The sequence below is a fragment of the Strix aluco genome, chromosome 3, assembly GCF_031877795.1.
Source record: "Strix aluco isolate bStrAlu1 chromosome 3, bStrAlu1.hap1, whole genome shotgun sequence".
Classification (NCBI taxonomy): Eukaryota; Metazoa; Chordata; class Aves; order Strigiformes; family Strigidae; genus Strix; species Strix aluco.
Window position 1 is genome coordinate 91,964,344 of NC_133933.1, and position 22,512 is coordinate 91,986,855.

The 22,512-nt window shown below is 45.0% G+C and overlaps 1 protein-coding gene across 5 annotated transcripts; it reads left to right on the plus strand.

Moving 5' to 3' along the window:
- The first annotated feature begins 2,973 nt into the window (after positions 1–2,973).
- Positions 2,974–21,639, plus strand: CNR1 (cannabinoid receptor 1). 5 transcript variants are annotated; one of them, XM_074819586.1, is made up of 4 exons: positions 3,675–4,198; positions 10,489–10,581; positions 11,026–11,082; positions 16,100–21,639. In XM_074819586.1, the coding sequence occupies exon 4, from the start codon at positions 16,161–16,163 to the stop codon at positions 17,580–17,582; it is 1,422 nt and encodes a 473-aa protein (XP_074675687.1). In that variant the 5' UTR covers positions 3,675–4,198; positions 10,489–10,581; positions 11,026–11,082; positions 16,100–16,160; the 3' UTR covers positions 17,583–21,639. The 5 variants fall into 5 exon arrangements, with proteins under 5 accessions (XP_074675686.1, XP_074675689.1, XP_074675687.1 ...); XM_074819585.1 differs by lacking the exons at positions 3,675–4,198; positions 11,026–11,082 and adding an exon at positions 2,974–3,250; XM_074819584.1 differs by lacking the exon at positions 11,026–11,082.
- The last annotated feature ends 873 nt before the right edge of the window (positions 21,640–22,512 follow it).

Sequence of the window (22,512 nt, forward strand, 5' to 3'; positions counted from 1 at the left end):
GGCAACAAGGCTTAAATTGCGAGTAAAGACAAGACTGCAAGTAGCCCTCCACTATTTTAGGTATTTTTTAATCATGCACTTTAAAAAGGCAGCAGTCGATGCGTTCTGGGATTCCATCCTGTGGTTGAGAGCACAACAAAATTCAGATATTCTAGTTTCCCTCAGTGTTCGGGGTTTAAAATTTTGCTCCAAATCAGAATAGCAGAATTCTTTACCTCGAGAAAGTTGTGGAGAACATTAATTTCAGGTAGATGGAAATACGTGATTCAGCTTTTCAAATTTTGTATTATTTTGTAATATATAATATAAAAGGAAATATTTTGAAACCAAAACTCATTTTGAAGGAAGAAATTGAAACATTTAGCTTGGAAATGTCAAAACGAGATGTTCCCACACTGTTGGAACATCCCTTCACCACTTACTCTTTTTTAAATGACATTTTCAGTGCAACCGACACAAGTTTGCAAAGCGTTTCGATTTTGACAGGGTTGCATTTTCCAGTGGAAAGCTGTTCTTTCAGAGGTTTTCCAACCAGCTCCACTAGGAACAGGTGTCACGGGATTGCAACAACCTTCCCTTTGCCAAATTGCTAAATTAAAAGCAAGATCCTGGAAAAGTGGCTGTGTTGTACAAGGCATGAGGAGTCACAGGACGCCCCACCATGAAGAAGGTTGAGAACCTGGTGCTTGAATCACCTCTGGCTACCCATACGTCTCGTCTCCTGTGGAACTGCTATGCTTGTGGGCTGAACTGGCAGTAGCAACTGTGGGGGATTTTAGGGGGAAAAAAAAACCTCAGTGTGTGGGCATGGCTACATGCTCAACACTGCAATTTCCCTCTCTACCATCCGAGTTTAGAAGTGACAGAAAGAAGGATTACCCCGAGATTGGAGTAACTCCCAGTTCAGGATGGGGATCTTCAGCAAGCCACGAATGTGGAGGTGGGACGAGCAGGAACACATGCCCTTAAATTCTCTGCGTGGGCTGCTTTTAGTCCGGCCGATGTCCACTGGATGTGACTTGCCTTTGCCGAGGGGACACGTCCCTCCATGAATGTGGAAGAGAAGCTTAAGCTGGTAGGTTCACTTTTAAAAGCAAAAGTACCCAACTCTTTGAAAGAATTAAAAAAAAAGTCTTAGCCCTCTGAGGAGGAAAAGTCAGTACTTCCTGAAACACACAGCCAAAGAGAAATCTGTTCTGATTTACTGCAGTGTTAAATAAAGGTTTTTTTACACACCACCACTTCTGAATGACCAAACAGACAGACTCACTAATATCAGAAACTCGAGCTGGACACAAATGAGTTAGCCTTTTTTTTCTTCCCCCCCCCCCCCTTTTCTCACAGAAATGTCATTTGAAATTATCTCCTTTCTTGTGAATTTAACGATCACCATTGGAAAGAGCCATCGGTGGAAAAAATATAGGCAGTAATTATGATCTTGTAGACTCTCCGTGGGACTAGATGCAAGGAAAACACTGGATAGTAAGAATGGGTCTGTGCTTCTCAGCAGATGCACTTCCCTGGATGGAGCCCCAAGACGTTGGGTGCCTCAGGCCTTGGTGGCACAGCTCAAGAAACCTTCAAGAGGAAAACTCACTGCCAGATGATGGAGACACATCTCAAGTTGGGCACCCCTGACAAATACAGCCACCTGAAATCTTTAACCCTCACTTGTGAGGAGTGGAGTGCTTGTTTCCCTGAGGAAGGAGGCATATTCCTCCTCTGTGGGTGAATGTGGTAGATGGTCCTGTTAATGTCTTTAGACACTATGTCAAATGATAAATATTTATCATGTTTCTGTATTAATACGTGTGAAGGCGAATACATATTTATGACACTGCAGAGGCAGAAGCACGCGGAGCACAGCCAGCTGGATATCAGAGTCTTTAGAAACCGGCTGTTGAATAAAGCCCAGCTTTCTGGTTTTGCCCATCGCCTGTCCGCCTTTGGAGCCATTTCGTCCCTTGGCGATGAGGAACTCCCCAGCACTGCTGAGGGCTGCCATGACGGCTGCCGTGTAAGCGCCAAACCCCCCAAGGCAGGACTCAAGGCTTGTGAGGAAAAGGGAAATAGACGACAGTAAAACTCTGGCGCTTCACAGGAAATCCTGGCACGGGGAAGGGGCTCGGCCTTGAGGGGCGCCCCGCGCGCGCAGCCACGGCCGAAGGCCCAACGGCCGCCAACGCGCACCAGCCCCCGAGCGCGGGGCCTGCCGCCGCTCTGCCCCCAGGCCCCGCCGGCGGGAGGCCGGGGCCGCCCGCCTCAGCCCGCGGCGGGGCGGAGAGGGCGGGCGGCCGGGCCGGGCCGAGCCCCGCGGCGGGGCAGCGCTGCCCCCCCGGCGGGGAGGCGCCGTCCGCCCCCGCGGGCCGGAGGAGGCGCTGCCTTCCACATTGGCTGGAGGCCCCGCGCGCCGCCTCCCCCGGCCCGGCCCGGCTCCCCCGCGCTCGGCGGGGCGCGGCGGCGGAGCGGCGGCACCGCGGGGCCGATCGCGACTCCGGCACCCGCGGCCCCACCGGGGGGCGAGCGGCGGGCGGGGGCGCGGGGCACGGCCCGAGCCGGACGGGGCGGTCGGGGCCCGCTCGCCGCCGCCCGCCCCCGCGGTGTCTCCCCCCGGTGTCCCCGTGTCCCTCCCCCGGGGCGAAGTTTGGCCGCCGCTGCCGCCCGTCTCCCCTGGCGCTGCCCGTGCGTGCGGGGCGCCTCCGCCGCTGCCAGGGCCGGGACAAAAGGCACACTGACACGTGATGGGAGCCGGGCTTCATAAATGGGACCGGAGAGGGGCGGAAGGCGGGGGGGGGACGCGGCGGCGGCGGCGTGTGCCGGAGCCGCGCCGGGCGCCCGGCGGCTCCCGCGCTGCCTCCCCGCGCCGAGGCGGCGGCGGGCGGCGGGCGGAGGCGGCGGCGGAGGCGGCAGAGGAGGAGGAGGGCGGCCGGGGGCGGCGGCCTGGGGTGGGGGGGGGCCGGGCGCACGGGTGGCACATGGAGCGGCGGCGGGGCGGCGGAGCCCGGCGCGCCGCCTGAGCCGGGCGAGCGAGGGCGGCGGCGGTGGTCGGAGAGGAGGCGCCGAGGGGAGGGAAGGGAAGAAGGGGAGGTAGCCGGGGGGAGAAGTCTCCCACCTCCTCCTTCCCCTCGCCGGCACCGCCTCCTCGGCGCTCCCCAGTGCCGGGGTGCCCGGGCGGGGCGGCGCTCCCGCTCCCTGCCGGGGGTCGGCGCGGCCGGAGCAGGCGGGGGACGCGGCCGGTGCCGTGCGGAGGGTAAGGACAGCGCGGGGCGGGGGGGCGGGAGGGGGCGGCGGGTGCCCCCCCGGCCGGGGGCCAGGGAGCTGTCGTCCCCCTCAAAGTTTGTTGGCGGCGTGGGTGGGGGGTGAGGGGTGTCCGGGGGGTGACGCCGCCTGCCCCGACGGCGGAGCGGCCGGAGGGGAGGCGGCTGCCTGCGGGATCCGCGCATCCTTCCCCGGGATCCGCCGCCGCGGCGCCGCCTGCGCCGGGGGGAGCGCGGGTCTCGCCCCTGCCCCGGGCACGGCCCCCCGCCGCCGCCGTCGCCTCGGGCGGCTGGGGAGAGTTGGAGGGTGCCCCGGGGCCACCCGGGAAAAGCCGGTGGCCCGGGGTGCGTGGTTTGCTGTCGTGAGCCCGGCCGGAGGACGGGGGGACCCCGGCTGCCGAGGGGGGCCCGGCAGCGGGCGGGGGTGCGGGGGGCTGGCGGCGTTATGGTTAACACGCGTCTGTTCTTCTGTGCGCGGAGCCGGCAGCCTCCCGGGCTCCCGCAGGACCTTATCTGACATCGGGGGGTTTCTCCCCTCGCCCTAGCCCACCGGTGATGTACAGCGGGTGGCGTTCAGCCCGGTTTGCCGGTGCACTTTTCCTCCCAAAACTCTGCCGTTGAGGCTGTAACCGAAATAAAAGGCGGTTCGTGATTTTGTGCGCAATGATGTTCCGTTAGAAGATGTCACTTAGGCATCCAGCATCTTCAGAATATCCCGGTAGGGTTTTTGGTTGGTTGGTTTGTTTTTGTCTGAAATTCGGAGCTCTGGGGGGAAAACTGCCGAAAAAGAGTGAGCTTTTTAAACTTCACGCAGTGTTTGTCATGTGAAATCTTCAGCTGTTGAGAAATAATTCTGAGTAACCAAATGGGCTTATTTTAAATGGGCATCTTTTTGTCTCAAAGACGTCTGCAAATCTCCATTGAGAACACCCCTGGATGAGGTATGTACCAAGCCTTTGGTAGGAGAGAGCTCGTTACTGTGATTTCAGTTTGATTAAGTAAAATGGTGTCAGAAGATGAAGTCCATAGTTTTCCTTCTTTCTCTAGAATTATCATCAGTGTTATTTTCTGTATGGCAGCAAATGATCATATTGACAGTTTCAGCACATGTTTTCTTCTTCCAGAAGATAAAGGGACATATATAACATAGAGCCAGATAGCAAAATACTCCTTCTTGAGTATCTGCAAGTTTGGGTTTTTTTTCAAAAAGAAACATAGTCTGGCTTTTTTAACCTGTTAAAGGTGTAGTAATGTTTCTTTTTTTTTTTTTTTTCCCTTAGATGTATCATCTTGTTTTCATTGTTATTGTTCACCTTTTCTTAAAGGAATATAGCATTCTCTGCTGGGGGTGGCATTGCCGTTCACATGTACCAAGATCATGCAAAGGATTAGAGTGATATTTAATACGATATTTAATAACAAAATGTGCAACATTGTAAAAATTACTTGGGTGTGCTTAATTCTTTTTGGATTACACCTCATATCAACTGTCAGCACTGGTTTTCCCTTCTCAAGAAAGGAGAAAAACCTTGTGACTATTGTAGGAATATTTATTATGCAGGCAGTTTATTAAATCAGCCGTAAAAGAAATGAACGTAACATCTTTAAACAGTTTAGAAGATGAATGTGTAATTCCTGATTTGCTTGAGGTTAAAATTAGTTTTGTAGCAACCAGGAACAGCTTTGCTTTATTATCTGTTGGTTTTTGGAATGAGAGGCAGAACCATTTGAATAAAAACATTTTAAAGCAGAATTGATAAAAGCAATAACTGTTTGAGCCAGCAGGCATCTATTGCCGGGGGGGGGGGGGGGGGGGGGGGAAAGTTGGGTAGGTAAAGAAATTGACTATTTGCTGTGAATTTACATCGTTGACCATTCAATAACACCTAAACCCACAGTAATCAAAGCAAAATACCTTTAAAACTAAAGGTGAAGGTAGAAGCAGGTTATAATATGGTGAGGATGAGCTGGTGGGCGCCTTTGATCCTGGCTGTTGTTCTTCAGTGAATTATGTTAGCTCAGTTGCATAAAGGACCCCATTAAGGGCTTTCATGCTCTGCTGAAGGAATGACAGGTCTTAGCCAATGCAAGTCTTTCTTTCCCTTTCTCTGTTCACAGGTTTCTGATTGGGCAACCGAAGTTTAGACATGAAGTAACTTTTTTATTTTGTTTAAGTAATTTCTGACTTTCAGCCTTTAATGTGGCTGTCCCAAAATGCTTGCAGACTGTCATCCCGCTGGGAATTTTCATGCTGAAAGTGTTATGCACTAGAGAGGGAGAGCTGGGATGGCTTTCCTTTCTATTGAGTAGAGGTAGGTGAGGAGATTAAGAGGCAAGAAAGAACCCAAACCCATATATTCACTTAGTATTGCCCAGTAATTTTACAAATACATTGCCATTCCTGGTTCTGCAGGTCTCGTGTACTATCTTCCATTCACCTAGTTTCTCTACTTCTGCACATTTTAAGAGAAATTTCTGTACTTGATCCGATGCAAACTTTGTGACCTCTCTCTAGTCATGCTGTCGGCTACCTAGGCATCTGCAGAATTCATTTTTCTCAACGGTAGTTGCTCTTCATTTCTTTGCAGATGTCTATATTGGCTTTATCTGAGTCTCCTGAAACAGTAAATGATTTTAGATATGTTTTGCTGCAATTTCCCAAATAGTTTAGGCTATGTAAAATGATGAATGCTCTGCAAAACCATTCATCGACCATTTAAGTGAGAAACTGGAGAGTTTTCTCTTCTCTAGCAGCAAATTCACACACTTTGCTGCTGATTTAAAATATGTACTATGGGCGACCCTAACACTGGGGTTTGGCCAAGTTCAAAGCAGCTGTGCAGATGGACACAGAAGACAGAAGGCAGAGGGAAATAGACCCTTTTAATCATAACAAGGCTGCTCTTGTTTTCCTGTCTATAGTGGAAATGCATGCCAGCCCCTCATACTTAAAAGCAAGCTTGCAAACGTGCCAGGATAGACAGCAACAACATTTGTTATTAATGCAAAGTTAAAAATGTGACAACCTGTCTTCTCAGTACTGCTCTTTACGTCTCCATTTCTAAACTGACATGTACTGTTGCAAAAAGTGCACATCCGATCGTTGTCGGTGGGATAAGAATTTCCCTGCCAGAACTCAGGCTCTTTGAAAGTGCGTGGCTTTGTTAATGATTGCTGAAACCAGCCACGACCTGTCCTTTTGAAATGGTTATAATGACTTATAAATCAATTTCTTGTTAGAAAGAACTTTTTTTTTTTTCTTTTTCCCGAAGGTGCTATTGTTGCCTATGAAAAATGATTGGGTTTGCAACATAAGGTAGGAGCACATTTTATTCTGCCATTTGTGCCTCATGCAGGGGCATTATGGTGATGCACACACCAAGCCCGGTTCTGCCTCTCTTCAGTAGGAACATCTTTTTTTGATCAAGCTACCCACACCCAAATTACAGATAAAATAGGTATTTCACTACTCTGTGTGTTAGTATGATTCACTCCTTATACTTTGTCTGGACTTGGTGAAACTGGATGTTTTATACGTTTCAGATGTTGTCTTGTTTGTGTAGATCAAGGCTAGATGGCCTCAAATAGTACCTCATCCTGTATTAAGCTGTTTTATGGCAGTTGTATATTCTTAAGAAAGGCGTGCTTACTCACTACAAGGTACTGAGCAGGAGCAGTTCCATAGGGGATACTGTCAGTTCCCTTTCAGCCTTCACTGGAGTAATTTTTATATTTCTTCATTTTAGGAAATCTTTCAAAGTTTGTGCTTAGGGGCTTAGGGGGCTCCCACCTTCCCGTTGTGGTGAATATGTGAAACATCCTCTCAGAAAGCACTGGTTTTAGTCAGTTCTGCCTCTGTTTTAAACAATGCAGTACTGGAGTCCAGACCATGCATGTGCCTGGAAAATTAGGTGGCATAGGTTTGGAGTGTGTATCTAGGTACCTATACGTATGTAGACATGCAAAATAATTTTTACAGGATCTCAGTGACAGATGTACTCAGTTTAGATTCTTGCTTTTCCCCAGGAAGGCTGTGTACAAGGGAATTCAAAATCAGTCATCTCGCCTATATTTTTTTGTATCTACACTTCTAGCTTGTCTGCTTGTCCTCTGGCACTGGGAATTTAAGTTTACACATGACAAACACTACTGCAGCGTTTGTGAGACTTTAGTTGTTCCTCTAGGCATGTGTATATGTTTGTGTATGTCTATCTGTAAGTTTATGCATAGTAATATATATATAGATATGCACACACACACAAATAAAAAGTCATAACTCATCCCTCAGTATCTTTTAACTATTTCTCCAAATCTGATGTAATATTGGCTGGATTGTCTCCACAATTTGTTGTTCTGGCTACTTGGATATCATATTCTACTGTAATTCTTTCTCACTTCTCCTCTTCTCTCCCTCTCTCCTTTTTTTAAAAAAGAAAAGCATCTGCATATTTCGAAGACATGCACCATTGCCAAGCAATCTGGTGTAGTGGCTTAATATGCTGGCAAATAATTTCACAAGTTGTTTGTGTGTGTGAAGGCAGTATATTTGAATATCATTATATTCTGAATGTAGCAATGAAGAGAGTTATCTGAGCTTATTTAAATTTTATGAAAGGCCAGACAGCTCCAGAAATGAAAGAATGTTTTACATTTTTTAATTGGAGTGCATATTTTCGTCCTTCACTGATGCTGATGGCGTGGGACATCGCATTTTCCAAAACCCTTCCTGTCCTAGCTTTTGAGCACTGCCAACACAATTTTCAGGAGAAGTAGACTCCAGAGGACTGAGGTAGAAGGGATGTTGCTTTGCAATGTGTGCTGACCTTCTGTGCACTAACTTTCTGTCATTGCCTGTAAACCCCTCTTCCCTTTTCCCCTTTTGGTGTGTTTATCTGCTCTATGGGTCACTCAGTGGTTCCATTTGAGCACTCTCTCTTCCTTTCCACCTCTGGGGTCCATATGCTGTACTTCATTTTCCTTGAGCAGTTTGATTTTTATTAATGTCCCTGGCCAGATTTGCTCAGCTGATCTCTCCCAAGCGTCCCCAGCTCGGTCCCATGTGTCAGTGCATACAGTGCTGTCCTTTTCTGTGACCTTACCAAGGATGGCTTCTCAGAGCCCTTTGCATCTTCCTTTGCTGTTTGAATACAGATCTGAAATGGACTTTCAAAAGAGCAAGTCATTGCGTGCAGAGCAGTGGGTCTGTTCTTTCTTTATGGTGAGATCTGAAAATCCCACTAGCTATATCCTTCATCTTACGGACATGTCTCTGAAGTTTGCATAGCTCAGAAGAGGAGGGAGGTTTTCTCTCGTGAGTTTTCTCCTTCACCTGATCTGCTTTCCCCAAGCTGATCACAAAGGCAATTCTTCTGTTCCCCTAAAATCTGCATCCCTGCCTCCCAGGGGCTCCTTCCACTTGGATCTTCCTCTCTTACCTTTCCCTGGTTTGCTCCCATCTCACCTGGAGATGTCCTGTTCCCTGCAGTTCTCTCTCCTCCCAATCCCCTTCACACCAATCACTTAACCTGCATTACCTTTGCTCTCAGCATCTCCTTGCTATCTCACAAAGTCTTTGATTAAAACTTGTTATGGCCACAGTTTGTTGCAGGGGGAGTACAGGCAGACATGCACTCTATGCAGTTTATGAGAGTTCTCCCTGGAGCCTGATGTTTTTGCTACCTTTCTGTCTCTAATCCTTACTCTTTCAATAAAGTTTACTCGTATTTTCTGCTGCAACAAATTCTTGACCTTTTTTGTTCTGCTTTGGCCTTTACATGGAAGCTGTTTTCTTTCCCTCCACCCCTTAATAAATGTGTTTTTCCCCCGGTTTCATCCTCTAGATGTTACATTCTTCTGGGGACCTTTAGCATTTAGTATCCAGTGGAGCCTGGGTCTTTTATGTCCTGCTCTGCTCTTTCAAATGTCTTCTCTCCCTTCAACTACACACATTGTGGGCTAAGCTGCTGTCTCTTCTAGGTACTTCCAGGAGACTGAGTGTTCAGCCCCCATCTCTTTTGCACCTGGCTGGGCTTCTCTGTCTCCATTTAACATTTATGTCAATTCTGCTCAGCAGTAATAAGCACCTGCACCTTTTGGCATTACAGAATGGCTAGAAAAGAGGCTGTAAATGAAGCAATTTCTGTCGGAATGTTGAAATCCAAGATAAACCGTTTTGCGAAAAAGTTTGAGAGTTCAAAATTGACCAGCTTAATGAGTTCTCTTCCATTTTCTTTAAGATGTAAATACCATAGCATTGTATCAAACTTTTCGTATTACCTGTTCATTCTGCTTTACTGGGAAATGGGTCCCTAAACTGGAGCTGGTTTTAAGCAAATACCAGGTCACTCTTGCTTCACTGTTTCCCCTTCATCTGAGCTTTTCGCACTTCAGCAAGCCTCTTCATCCTCTCCCAAAATTCTGTCTTTAGATGAAATTAAGACATATAAAGTAAACTGTGAAAAATCTTAAAATCCCATGTTGTTTTAAGATAGCTATCTCTGCCTTCCTTCCTTTCTCCCAAAAGCTGGGCAGACCAAGTAGCTGTAGTTTCCCGTTAACGTGACCCTGATGGCCCTTGCTGGTTTGTGACTTCAGTACTTCATCTTGTCTCTGACTTAGTAGGAAATGTGTGTGTAGGGTGTTGTATTTCACAAGCTGAGGGGTTTTGAATAAACTCCGGAGCTTTGGGGTTTTTTCACAAGCAGATGGGGCAACTGTCCTTGCTCTTCCCCCTGTGGCTGGATGGGATGGGATGTGGGAGACACATCCTTGGTTTGCTTAATTCAGAGAAGGGGCTTCAGGCTAAGCCTCTCACCAGGCATGTATCCTGCCTGCTGGAATGTCAGTTAGTGCCTTTATTTCTGGATGTTTAACTCTTGATCCAATGTGGAACAACTCAATCAGTTTAGAGACGGGCTGCAGAACGGGGAGGCTGCCAGCACGCTCATCTGGCTCGCAGGAGAGCAAAGTTCGGGTCCTTCACCTGCACCAAACCAAGCAGGACTTCAACCTCACTTTTGAACCTCTCTGATCTTAGCCACACGTGTACGCCCTGGCTGTTTGGGAGGCAAGGCACAGCCTCTTTTTCTCTGTGCAAGTCACCTGTGCTAAAACTGATACATGTATCTCACCAATAAAACTTTGGAGGAAGGAAATAATGTTATTTTTTTAAAAAACATTGTCTCTCACTGATTAATACTGTTTTCCCCCTTGTTTTGTTTCTGTCATTCAGATTGTCAGCTGCTGGATGCTGGGGGGTGTCACGTAGGGGCAGTTTGCCCCCAAATTAGAACAATCCAGCCCCTATCCTGCTAGTGTGCAAACGGTATGTTAATTAACATAAATAACGATGTAGCTGTGCTTTCTTGCTAATTAAGGTTCAACTTGCCAAAGATATCATTACATTACATAAGAACAGAATTTGGTTCAGTACTTGCCATCTCCTAGTTTACCCCATAGCCAATAGTGCCCCGCTGTAACTAGAAGATAGCATCCCTCATTTGCTCCTCTCCTAGTGTCTGTTCTTCCCAATCCCTCACGCAGAGAAAATTCCTACTGAAGTGAATTCAAGTTTTCCTGAATTAGGAGTGACAGCATATTTGCCATTTATATCCTAGGAGTAGCACAGTGTTGGAGATGGAGTAGTAAAACAGTAAATAGGATAGGGGTAACATTGCTTTCGCATTCTTGTCAACGTGTGTTTTTTCCTTCCTTGGTGTTACTGAGTCTTAGAGTGCCATTTCTCAGACTGCACATTTCTTTCTCCAAGGGTTAGAAACCTTGTTCTGTCCTCGAAGCAGTATTGTTCGTCGCCATATGGGATAAGGTAATTATTAGCCATATAAATTTTCATTTTATAGGACAGTTCTAATTCCTGGAGGCCAACAGTTACTATGGTAGATCTCATTTCTCTCACACTTTTTCTGCTGACTACACGCAAGTATAAATTACTGCTGTTTGTCCTACGGTAGTACTTTTGGACCCAGTGTACTAGGCACTATGCAAACTTAACAGAAGATAAAGCCCTTCTCTGATGGACTTACAAGGCTTATAACATGTAAGCGAGGAGAATGCATTTGCATATTTTTGTGCATTCAAAAACTATGTTTCAATTATACCTACTTTAGCCTGTTCTTAACTGGCTGTGGGTATCAGAAGAAATGCATAGACATGGAGATCAAAATATTTTCTAAAATAAAAGCTAGAAGTGTTTGACTGCGGATTTCCCTTTCTTGATTTAATTCCTTTTCTTGCCACGTCAACATTTTTGCAGTTATCAGTAGCATCATTGTATTGCTCATAATTACTTTCCGAGGAAGAATGCAAATATTCACTGTTTCTATTCAGGCTATTAAAATCGCTCTATCAGTCATCCTGGTTTGAAAATTATAATAAATTCAGCCTTTTTTTTAGATGTTAAAAACTTTCCAGCCTGCCCTCCCCCCGAGAACAGCAGGAGAAGATAGGTAATAGCATTTTAATGAAGTCACGTTCTTGTTCCCTGAGTGAACTGGTCCTGTGGACCAACAAGAAATCCAGGGGAGGTCTAATTCTCCCTGTTGCCCGTGATTAGTTGCCAGTCTTTTACGTATTGTATATTTTATATTTTACCTAAGGGGTCTTTATATTCTGATAGCATCCAAGCTTCTCTAAAGGCTATATGGAACCACACAGTGGAGGGCAGTAGTAAGACTTGCCCCTCAACTCTTCACTAATTCTTTCACTTTGAGGGCAAAGCCTCACTAAGTTGTGTCTTTAACCTTCAGCTGATGTTTAACACCTCATGTGTTTGAACGTCGGTAAAGCAGGCTGGAAAGAAGGGCTAGAAGAAGTTAAATCCAGGTCTCTGCAGAGAGCTATGTGGTGTGTTTGTAAAAGCCACTCCATCTAGTGGCAGTCACTTTGCACAGCTGGTCTGGGAGTGCCCATCAACAGCCAGCCCCCAGTTGATGGGAGAAAAGTCTGAAATGGTGTTCAGCTATAGGTTTTTTTGGTTTTCATCTTCAAGATAAAAGATTCTTGAGATTTTTATCTATTGTTTAATCCTTAGCCGTAATCATAGTTCATTACTTACTGTGAATTGCTGCACGCAGTTATGGAAATATATCAAAGATTTTGAGTGCTGGCATCAGTGCAGGCTCTTCCTCATCTTTAGTCAATGTTTCAGTTTTTTTAAAGCTGTTTTAAAATGAGTGAGGTAGTAGAGCTCCTTTAAGGAAGGGACAAAGCTGAGAGCTTTGAAGACTTAAAGGCTCTGTTGGAAAAATGGATTCCAGGAGGGCAGGGAGGCTCTCCCTCGCTGCTGCCCTGTCCCTGAGGGGACCTTGCTGTGGCACACAGCTGTCACCCCAGACCCATCCAGAGAGGAGGGATCTCTGCAGGGGACCCTTGTCCTCTAGGGAGCCTGTGAGAAGCCACTGAGGCTCTCAGGGTATTTCATGTAGAGATGGTCATGAATCTTGGGCAGTATGGGTTTGGGTTGTGTTGAAGCCAACTGCAAAGAGCAGTGTGGCATGGGGTGTTCCATTTTCATGGGCAGTGCCTGCTCACCACTTGAGGCTTGGACAGAAGAGCTCAGAGCCAAAATTTGTGTGGGACTGGCACGTGCACCTGAGTGAACAAAAAGACCAAGAACCAGACCACTGTTTCTGTCATTGGCTTTTCAGTCTATGTCAAATCATGCAATGTCTCAGACTGGGACCTGGACTCTCCTGATAACCGCAGTGCCAAAGGTCCAGCCTTGTTTTCACTAGACAGCCATGAAAAACCTCACTGGTGACTTCAGTGTATTTCAGTATTGTAGCTTATACTGGGACAAGCTAGTATCTAAATTAAAATAAACAAAATTCCAGTAAAGTGCAATTTCAGATCAAGCGAATGGCTGTTTTACTGCAACTTTAATAAAAATCAACTGCTACTTGAATAGGTGCATGCACACAAACTGCTAGAAATTTCCAATTATGATATTCCCAGCAGCAAACAAAAACAAGATTAATGTCAGCTGCATCCCCCAAAGCCTAAACTACACCACTAATGAACTCCCAAGTACTCTCAAAGAAAACTCTCTTTGCAGAGACAATAAGGTGGAAATTACTGTAATAATCTCAATGTAAAAATACAGAGGGAAAAAAATCATTGAAATTCAGGGTAAGACTTTCCTCTCCTGATCCCATTAACCATGTTGTTAGCATAGCATATGCATGCATAGTGATATTGTCACATAACTGACTGCCACCTTCAAAAGAGCACGCAGGAATTTGTGTTCTTTCATTTGTATTTCAAACAAAGGTAGGGGTTGCACGGTGACTTGCACCTTATGCTGAGGAAGTCTATACTTAACATGATTCCAGCAGGGACCAGCTACCTCATAACAATTTGTTTGTCTGTCTAGCAGAAGTACGCAGTTGCATACAATTTTTGAAGCTTTACTCAAACATAATCTTCTCAACATGGGGCTTTAGTCATTAAAATGGTTGTCTTTCTTCTGTCAGAAATAAGCTGGAAAAACAGAATACCCCAGCAATCTTTACATGTTTATAGAACTACTTGATGTATTTAGGGTTCTTTTGGGTAGTTTTCAAATGATTAACACATTCTTCACTTCTGGTTTTAAGCTGGTGTTATAATGCCAAATTTAAAGTTGCCAGACTTCACCCAAAGAAGATTTGCCAGTTGTCAGCAGGATCATCTTTGCAACATGCAACATCTGCAAATTTTACTAGGAACGGCTGTAAAGCACCTTCTGGAAAAAAAGTATCTTACGTATTAGATTATTGCTGTTCATTTTTAATGTGTACTTCAGTGACATTTCCCTCCCTCACTGCTCACGCCCTCAAAATTAAATTCCTTAATATTGTCTGTTTGTTCAATAATTATGTTGTTATTTGCTGAGCAAACAATGTCTGCAAAAGCGGACACAGCCAGTATGTGTTGTGTGTTAGACTGTCCTGGTAAGGTTTGTTTATACTCATCCTTGTTTGCAGCACTGGAGCTGCACTGTCTTCTGGAGGTCTAAGTTCATATATTCCCTTTAATACTCAGTGCCCAGGCCTGCTGTGTCAAGTGCAAAACTTTAAAGAACTATGGAAAAAGTCTTGAGTGTTCAGATGCTATGTGTAAGTGCAGTATAAATATCAGCCAAATGATCTCTGCTTCTTTTGGAAATGCTCATGATTTCTTCTGTTTTTAAGTATTGGTCTGTTGTAGAGAGGAATCCTTCTTTGTTTTAGTTTTCATGGGAAAACAGCTGTGGTACCTACTGTTCAGGTCTCCTCTTTAGGAATTGAGGTGATCAGTACTCTGGGTTTTGGCAGATAATCTCTTGTGGCCTTTCTGGCCGTTTATTGTCAGCTGTGTAAAGTGAGCAGGTTAAGTCAGTACAAGCCTTTATATGGCATCTGGGATTTCCTGAGTGTCACAAACAATTTCCTCCATTCTAAAAGCATGAAGAAGCTTGGTTTTGCTCCTGTTGCTGATGTAATCATCAAGATGTCCCACAGCAGATGCAGAATACCCATAGCACACCAAAGCAATGATTCTGGCTCTTATTTACATTCAGACCACTCTCAGCCACTCTGGCAGTGGAAGGGGGCCCTAAAGCAGATGTTCAATGCATATTCAAGGCATGTTATATGGATGAAGTTACATAAAGGAGCACAGCATAAGAAGAGCTGTAAGACTTGTCTTACATGTTGATGCATTTAAGATGCTCAGATGCTGATGAGGGTGCTCTCCCAAGGGCACCCTGACCAGGAGTTACACCCTGCAATTAATTACCATCCATGAGCAAAGGCTGGGCATGGCGGGACTCAGAGACCACCAGCTACCTGGGGACTTCTGCTAGGCTCCCCATTTCTGAGGGGACAGAATATTTTTGAGGGTGTCCCAGTGGGACGAGTTACTTTTCCATGTTTCTCACAGAAGCAATGGTTCCTGGTCCCTTTTGCCTGGATTTTTGGCCAGAGCTACACTCTGACCCAAACCTGGTGCTATGTTTTTCTAGGCAAGCATGAACTGCCCTGATTGAGGCTTCGGATCTACGCGGACCACTCCGCACTGATGCACTCACTGACTTAGCAGTGCTGGTCAACTTTCCTGAAACTGTGACCAGGGCTGGGTAACAACTGACCTCCCCAATATAGCCCAAACATCCCAGTTACCTTGGTTCACGTAGCAGAAGGAACAAATAATGAAGCTATATCCAGATCCCTGTCTTTGTAGAGTAAATACCTTGCTAATAAATTTGTAATAACAAATTCATGATGTTAGTAGACCTCAGACTGCTGTAACAGGGTAATGTGAATATATAGGATACTGGCTGAACTGTGGAACTTAAGAGTGCATGGCTCTTTACCCGTTCCCTCTGTGTTGTCAGGTTTTCAATACCCTTGGTGCCTTTTGAAAGAAAAGCAGTGAAGGTGATGATTTAATGCTGCTCCTGCAGTGGCACTTGCTATTATCTAAATGAAGCAAGCCCAAGGAATATTGGTCTTCCAACGCACTTTGTAATCAGAAGCCAAGTTCAGGTCTAGAGAAAAATATCTTTCTGGTGGAGCAGCTTGGAAGGTTTTGATGAGAAATGAAAATTACATTCCTGTGGAATACTCAATTCCCTGTGCCTGCGTTTTTCACGTCACTTCTTAGTGTAATTCAGTTTTAGTGAAATCCAGGGGATTCCTTTCTAAGTGCTCGGTTCACCCCGATTCCTGCAGGTGGCAAATGCTAGACCTGCCTGCATTGAATACAAGAGAAATGTAGATTTTGTTTGACACAGTTCAACTAAGTTGTTTGTGGAGTTTGTCTCCCTGTTTATCTTAATGAAGTCTGATCTTTTCCCCTTCTAGGATTTCCTCTGATGCATTTTTCCGTCCCCCAAGTCTCTCTGAAACCAACAAGACTGGGGTTATGAAGTCAATCCTAGATGGCCTCGCAGATACAACTTTCCGAACAATCACTACAGATCTCCTTTACGTGGGCTCCAACGATATCCAGTACGAAGACATGAAAGGCGACATGGCATCCAAGCTGGGATACTACCCCCAGAAGTTCCCTCTCTCTTCCTTCAGGGGTGATCCTTTCCAAGAAAAAATGACTGCGGGAGATGATCCCCTGTTGAGCATTATTCCCTCAGATCAGGTCAACATCACAGAGTTTTACAACAAGTCCCTGTCCACGTTTAAGGATAATGAGGAGAACATACAGTGTGGGGAGAACTTCATGGATATGGAGTGCTTTATGATCCTGAACCCCAGCCAGCAGCTGGCCATCGCTGTGCTGTCGCTTACCCTGGGCACCTTCACCGTCCTAGAGAACCTCCTTGTCCTGTGCGTCATCCTCCACTCTCGAAGCCTCCGGTGTAGACCCTCCTACCATTTCATCGGCAGCCTGGCTGTGGCTGACCTCCTGGGCAGCGTGATTTTTGTCTACAGTTTTGTGGATTTCCATGTTTTCCACCGGAAGGACAGCCCCAATGTCTTCTTGTTCAAACTGGGTGGAGTTACAGCCTCCTTCACCGCCTCTGTAGGTAGCCTTTTCCTCACGGCAATAGACCGGTACATATCTATACACAGGCCACTAGCTTACAAAAGGATTGTTACCCGACCAAAGGCTGTCGTAGCGTTTTGTGTGATGTGGACCATTGCTATTGTAATAGCCGTTCTTCCTCTGCTCGGCTGGAACTGCAAAAAGCTCAATTCCGTTTGTTCGGACATATTCCCTCTCATCGACGAGACATACCTGATGTTCTGGATCGGGGTCACCAGCGTCCTCTTGCTGTTCATTGTCTATGCCTACATGTACATACTGTGGAAGGCTCACAGCCACGCTGTTCGCATGATTCAGCGGGGCACACAGAAAAGCATAATCATTCAGTCTACGGAGGATGGTAAGGTACAGATCACTAGGCCTGATCAAACTCGTATGGACATCAGGTTAGCCAAAACCTTGGTCCTTATTCTAGTCGTTTTAATCATATGCTGGGGCCCTCTCCTCGCCATCATGGTGTACGATGTCTTTGGGAAAATGAACAAGCTCATCAAGACTGTCTTTGCCTTCTGTAGCATGCTCTGTTTGCTGAATTCAACAGTGAATCCCATCATCTACGCTCTGAGGAGCAAGGACTTGCGACACGCCTTCCGCAGCATGTTCCCCACCTGCGAAGGAACTGCGCAGCCCCTCGATAACAGCATGGAGTCTGACTGCCAGCACAAACATGCCAACAACGCAGGGAACGTGCACAGGGCTGCCGAGAGCTGCATTAAGAGCACAGTTAAGATTGCCAAAGTTACAATGTCTGTCTCCACAGACACGACTGCTGAAGCGTTGTAAGTCAGAGACTTCTCAGCGTTGTCAGAAAAGGAGTTAGTTTAAAACAAAAAACAAAAAATCAACAACAGAGAAAACCAAACCCGTGGCTTAACGTGTTTGTACCCTCCTGTAATATTTTTTTGGTTTGTCATTGTAAGCTGAGCGATGATTGTGTTAAGAGCATCACCATCAGCCAGTTCTTCAGGTTTTACAATTAGGGATTCAAGCTAAATTTTCAAAAAAATTTTCTCAGAAAGTGTTTACTGAATAATAGTAACTTTCCTGAAAGAGCACAGAGAAAATAGCAGGTTAGCAAAGGCTTCTTTTGGGGGTGTGAAGAAAAATTGTGAAACCTAATTGAAAACTAATGCATCCTAAACCAATATAATCAGATAAGAAAAAAAGCCTTGTAATCATACTGTTCATTTCAATGTGAAGTGTATTTCATGTCTGTAAGTAATAGGAGTTTTTCATTTTTTCCAAAAGCGGCAGTGCTGAGTTTTAGAGGTTTTGTAAAACGTGTCGTGTCCCGTGAATTGTATGCTGTTTTATTATGTGTTATTGATATTTGTCTGATTAAACAAAGTGATAAGGTAGACTTCCGTGGAAATAATGTGAAACGTGATATGTAAACCCCATTGAAAACACTTAACTGTATTTGAAGAATTCCTATGAGCTATTTTGGAAATTTTACACTTTTAGTGGTCTTCTGTGGACTTAGAGGAGAGGTTTTGTGTTCTTCTACTAAAATTATTTCCCCACTACCTTTTACTTTCACATGCATATGAGAGTAACAGCAACAAAGGAATAGAGGAGGAATGTAAGAGAGGAATGCACTGGTTCAGACTTTTAAATACCACTGCGTTTATACAGAAGGACGTTTATGGTTTTACAGACTATCGCCCTGCCCTTGGGCGTCGCATGAATACGAACACTGAAAAGCGAAGGTCCCGGATATTGGCTCCTTTAACAGGCAACTGGTTTTAAGCCACGTGCTGGTGCTGGACCACTGAAGACAGCATGTGTCAGATTCAATGTGTGATGTTATCACTGTGCAGTCAATGTATACTTGAAGTGTGTCGCATTCCTGTATCTCAGGTTTAAGCAGATTCAGAGCCTGAGATGCCAAACTCCTGTCTTCACTAAAAGAGAAGGAAGTATTGTCAGACATTTTCTTATTGTGTGAGCGTGTATATAAATAAATATCTATGTGTGTGTAGGTGTGTGTGTGTGCGTGTGTGTGTGTAAGTATACTAATCAGTGTGAGTTATGGTAGCATAACTAAGATAGGACACTATGACCAAATGTAAACTGTTTTTCTTGTTGCACGCTTTGCACACGAATTCTGTTTCTAAAATTGAGTTCTTCCAACTGATTACTGATGAAAGTACCGTATTAAGAACATCCCAATCCACTCTGAGATGTGTTTTTATGTGCTAGAGAAAGCAACCTTGCAGTTGCACTTGAGAATAAGGGGAAACGAGGCCGAGCTTGGCATGAGCCTGCACTGACAACTGCAGTGGCTGTCGATGGTGTTCCTGAAAACTGAGAAAGCCGGAAGTAAATGATAAATTGTTTTAAGGTTGTCAGTATTCAAATCTGATTCCTTGAAATGAGGTGAGTCTCACTGTGAATGCAGGATACAGATGACATGGTTTGACACTATCAGCTTCGAGGAAAGTTATTGAAGGAAAATGGTGAGTCTGTTCCGGGGTGTAATTTTTTCTGCAGCCTGGGACTTTCACAAGGAGCATGTTACTGAATAGTCTTTCAGACATGGATATTCTGTAATTCCATGCTGAATTGGAAGGTCTGGGGTCCTATTCTCTGCTGCCTTGCTTTTTTGGACCATTTCCTCACCCTTCTTCTGGCAGATTTCTGCCAAAATAGCTGCAAAGGCAGCTTAGCCCGTTAGTTGCCTGATGCTTGCCGCAAGAGGGGTGACTCCCTCCATGGCACCAAGTGAGTGGAGCCAAATCCATGCTGCCCTGCTGCCTGTCCTCAGTGTTACGTAGGGAGAGAGAGGGGTGCGACAGCCCGGGGTCTCTGGCTGCCGTGGTGTCCCCATGGTGTTTCTCGCACCTCAGTACAGGCCAGAGCAGCCAGTAATGCAAAGGGCCCAGACAATTTCAGCCAGTGGTGCTGTGGAGGCATAAGTGGCTCCAAGTTCAGGCTTGATAAGGGGGAACACATTTTAAAGATCTCATCAGGTGAGGTGCTGAGCAGCAGCTGGAAGACACAGGAGTACTTTCCTCCTCCACGCCCCCTCCCCTGCAGCATTACCTGGGCGGTAGGACAGGGCACCATGCTCTCGAGGGGGTCACGTCAGTCAGCCGAAACTGGCAGATTGCAGAGGATTCCCAGAGGATGTGCAAGTCCTCCTTCTGAAAGATCTTTTTCATATCTAGGTCTAGTCCATCCTAAAGTTGTCCCCTTGGAGGAGGCGGGGAAATTCCGTTTGAAATGTAAAGGTATTTTAAGAGCCATTTTTGAAACTGTCTTCTTGTGAATTAAATGCAAACTTTGTGGACTTTCGTTGTGCATTCGAGTTCTAAATTTTACATGATAAATCATGGGACAATGGGGCTGTCTTGGCACTTAACTTGGTGCTTACTGATATAATAAGAAATAGCATCCTGTGAAATGTTACTGTCTATCATCAGTATCTTCATTTGCATAATGAGTTTTTCTAAAGCTCTGGGAACTGTGTCGGTTCACTTAGAACCATTTATTAAAGAGGTGGCAACAATTTCCCTACATGTTGCACACTAAGTAGAACTTATCTTTCACTAGAAAAATCTGCTGCCGTTCCAAGATAAACTGTACTTAAACTTCAGCTTTAGGTATTCCTAATTTGCAGTTGCCTACCTTCACTTAGTGATAGCACAGCCAAACAATACTGTGTTCTACCGTCACCCACACCATCATCATCAACCAACCAATGATAGTTGCAGTTATGTATACGTACCAACTCCAAGTGTAGCGTATCTACCAAGAAAACCATCTGTGTCACATGTGTGCAGAGTTAAGATTCTCAACAGTCTAATTGTATATTTGTATAATATAATTTTCTCGATGCTGTGCAGTCACTATCCACATCTTCTTGCACTGGCCTTTCGATGAAAATTTTAGTGTGTCTATTGTGAGATAGACAACGCATTTTACCTGCTGTTATCGGGCTGAATGTATGTAAATAAGTGAAAAATAAAACAGTCATCTGTACAAGCAGTGGCCTAAAAAGTCTGTAATTGTAGACTAGGATAATTGTTGAAGTTGCTGTGACATCTCAAATACTACCTTTGAATAAACTGTTTACAGGGTCTCTTGGGATGCTGTTTCATAGTGGAAGGAAAATCTTTCCTTGTGATAATACGAGGTAAAGAAATTGGATTACCTGAGCTTTTTATTTCCAGTGTTTCAAAGTGGAGAACATAACTCTTTATTGTCTGTAAATCTAACATTATTACTTCCTCTTAGAAGAATATTGTATCATTAGATGTTTGTTTGAGCTGGTAACATCCTTGCAACTGCTGCAATATTTTTCATTAGCAACCTGTATGATAGTTTGTACACAAGTACTGTTCGGATTGTCATGAAAAGTAGCTTTGACCATTTACCTACCAGTAGCAGAATAGTATTTCTGTAAGATTTCCAGTGTATTCCTACCATATCATATTTTATTTCTATAATGTAATTAAACTGTTATTTATTCAAGGAGAAAAAGTATTCCTCTACTTTTTTGTTTTCCAAATTTTGAGATAACTGAGGAAGCCACGTGATGATGCTGCCTCATCCCACAATCTGGTGCTCTACGTTTTGTTTATAAGTTTGTCTGTCAGATTCTGAAACAACTGCTTAAACAACTTGACAACAGGTTGTCAAGCTTTGTGGGTTTTAATTGTACGTTGATATGTTTGAAGGAGGAGGTAGATTATATGTTTTATATTTGTGTATTCAGTACTATGGAGACAAGAGAGAAATGACATAGTTAAAACTGAATCTCCTGTTTCATTATGTAGGCAATTTCCCCTTTCCTCTGTATTAGCCAAAATGCAATAAATCTCTTTTGCCTTCCTCAGATGCATATGTTTGCACAGAGATGTCACATTAAGACAAACCCATATACTTCAGAAAAACAAAACACAAAAGAGCAGAAGCAAGGAATACAAACTAAAATAGTGCTGCTAGCAGCAATGATGACCTAAATAGTTATTGGCGGTTTGTAAATGTAATCAAAGACCTGAGACAAACAAAAAGTTAGTCTAGTTTTGGCCAGTGTGAGTGGGGGGCAGAGTTATGGGTGTCAGAGGAGAATGATGAAGTGGTCCAACAGGGATGCACAAAAGCTGTTCAGGGAGGGCAAGCTCAGCCACGCTGCTGCCTGTGGGGCACACTAAAGTGCTCCCATCGCTGCTCGTCCACAGCTGAAAGGAAGGGTTTAAAAAACACTTACAATGTGTGGTCCCACACGCCCAATGCAAAGCCCACTAAATGCTGTAGAAAGGTCCCTGCCTGTTTCAAAGGATCAGTTTTCCATATGACTTAATCTCAGATTCATGTTACTTGGGCAATTTTCCTTCTCCTCTGAAAACAGTGGAGGTCCTTAGGGGATGAGTTGAGCATGTCCTCGGCCCTTGGATCATGGTTTTACCACAATAGTTGTATTTTTAAAAATTAGGTCACTGAAGAATTGAGAATGTCTTGACAAAAAAAAAGCAACTAGAAATGAAATATTAACTCTTAATCTTTAACTGCATACTACATTTAAATGAAGAAGTCTGAATATTTCTGCTGAAAGCTGTGACTTCCAAAGCAGCCAGGAGACAATTCCCACTGTATTTGCATGCTAACTAGAAAATAAGGGCTATACTGCCACAAACCGACAGTTCCTCTTGATGGTAACACCTGACTGCATTTGTAAGTCTATTCTAAACAACACAAGAGGAAATAA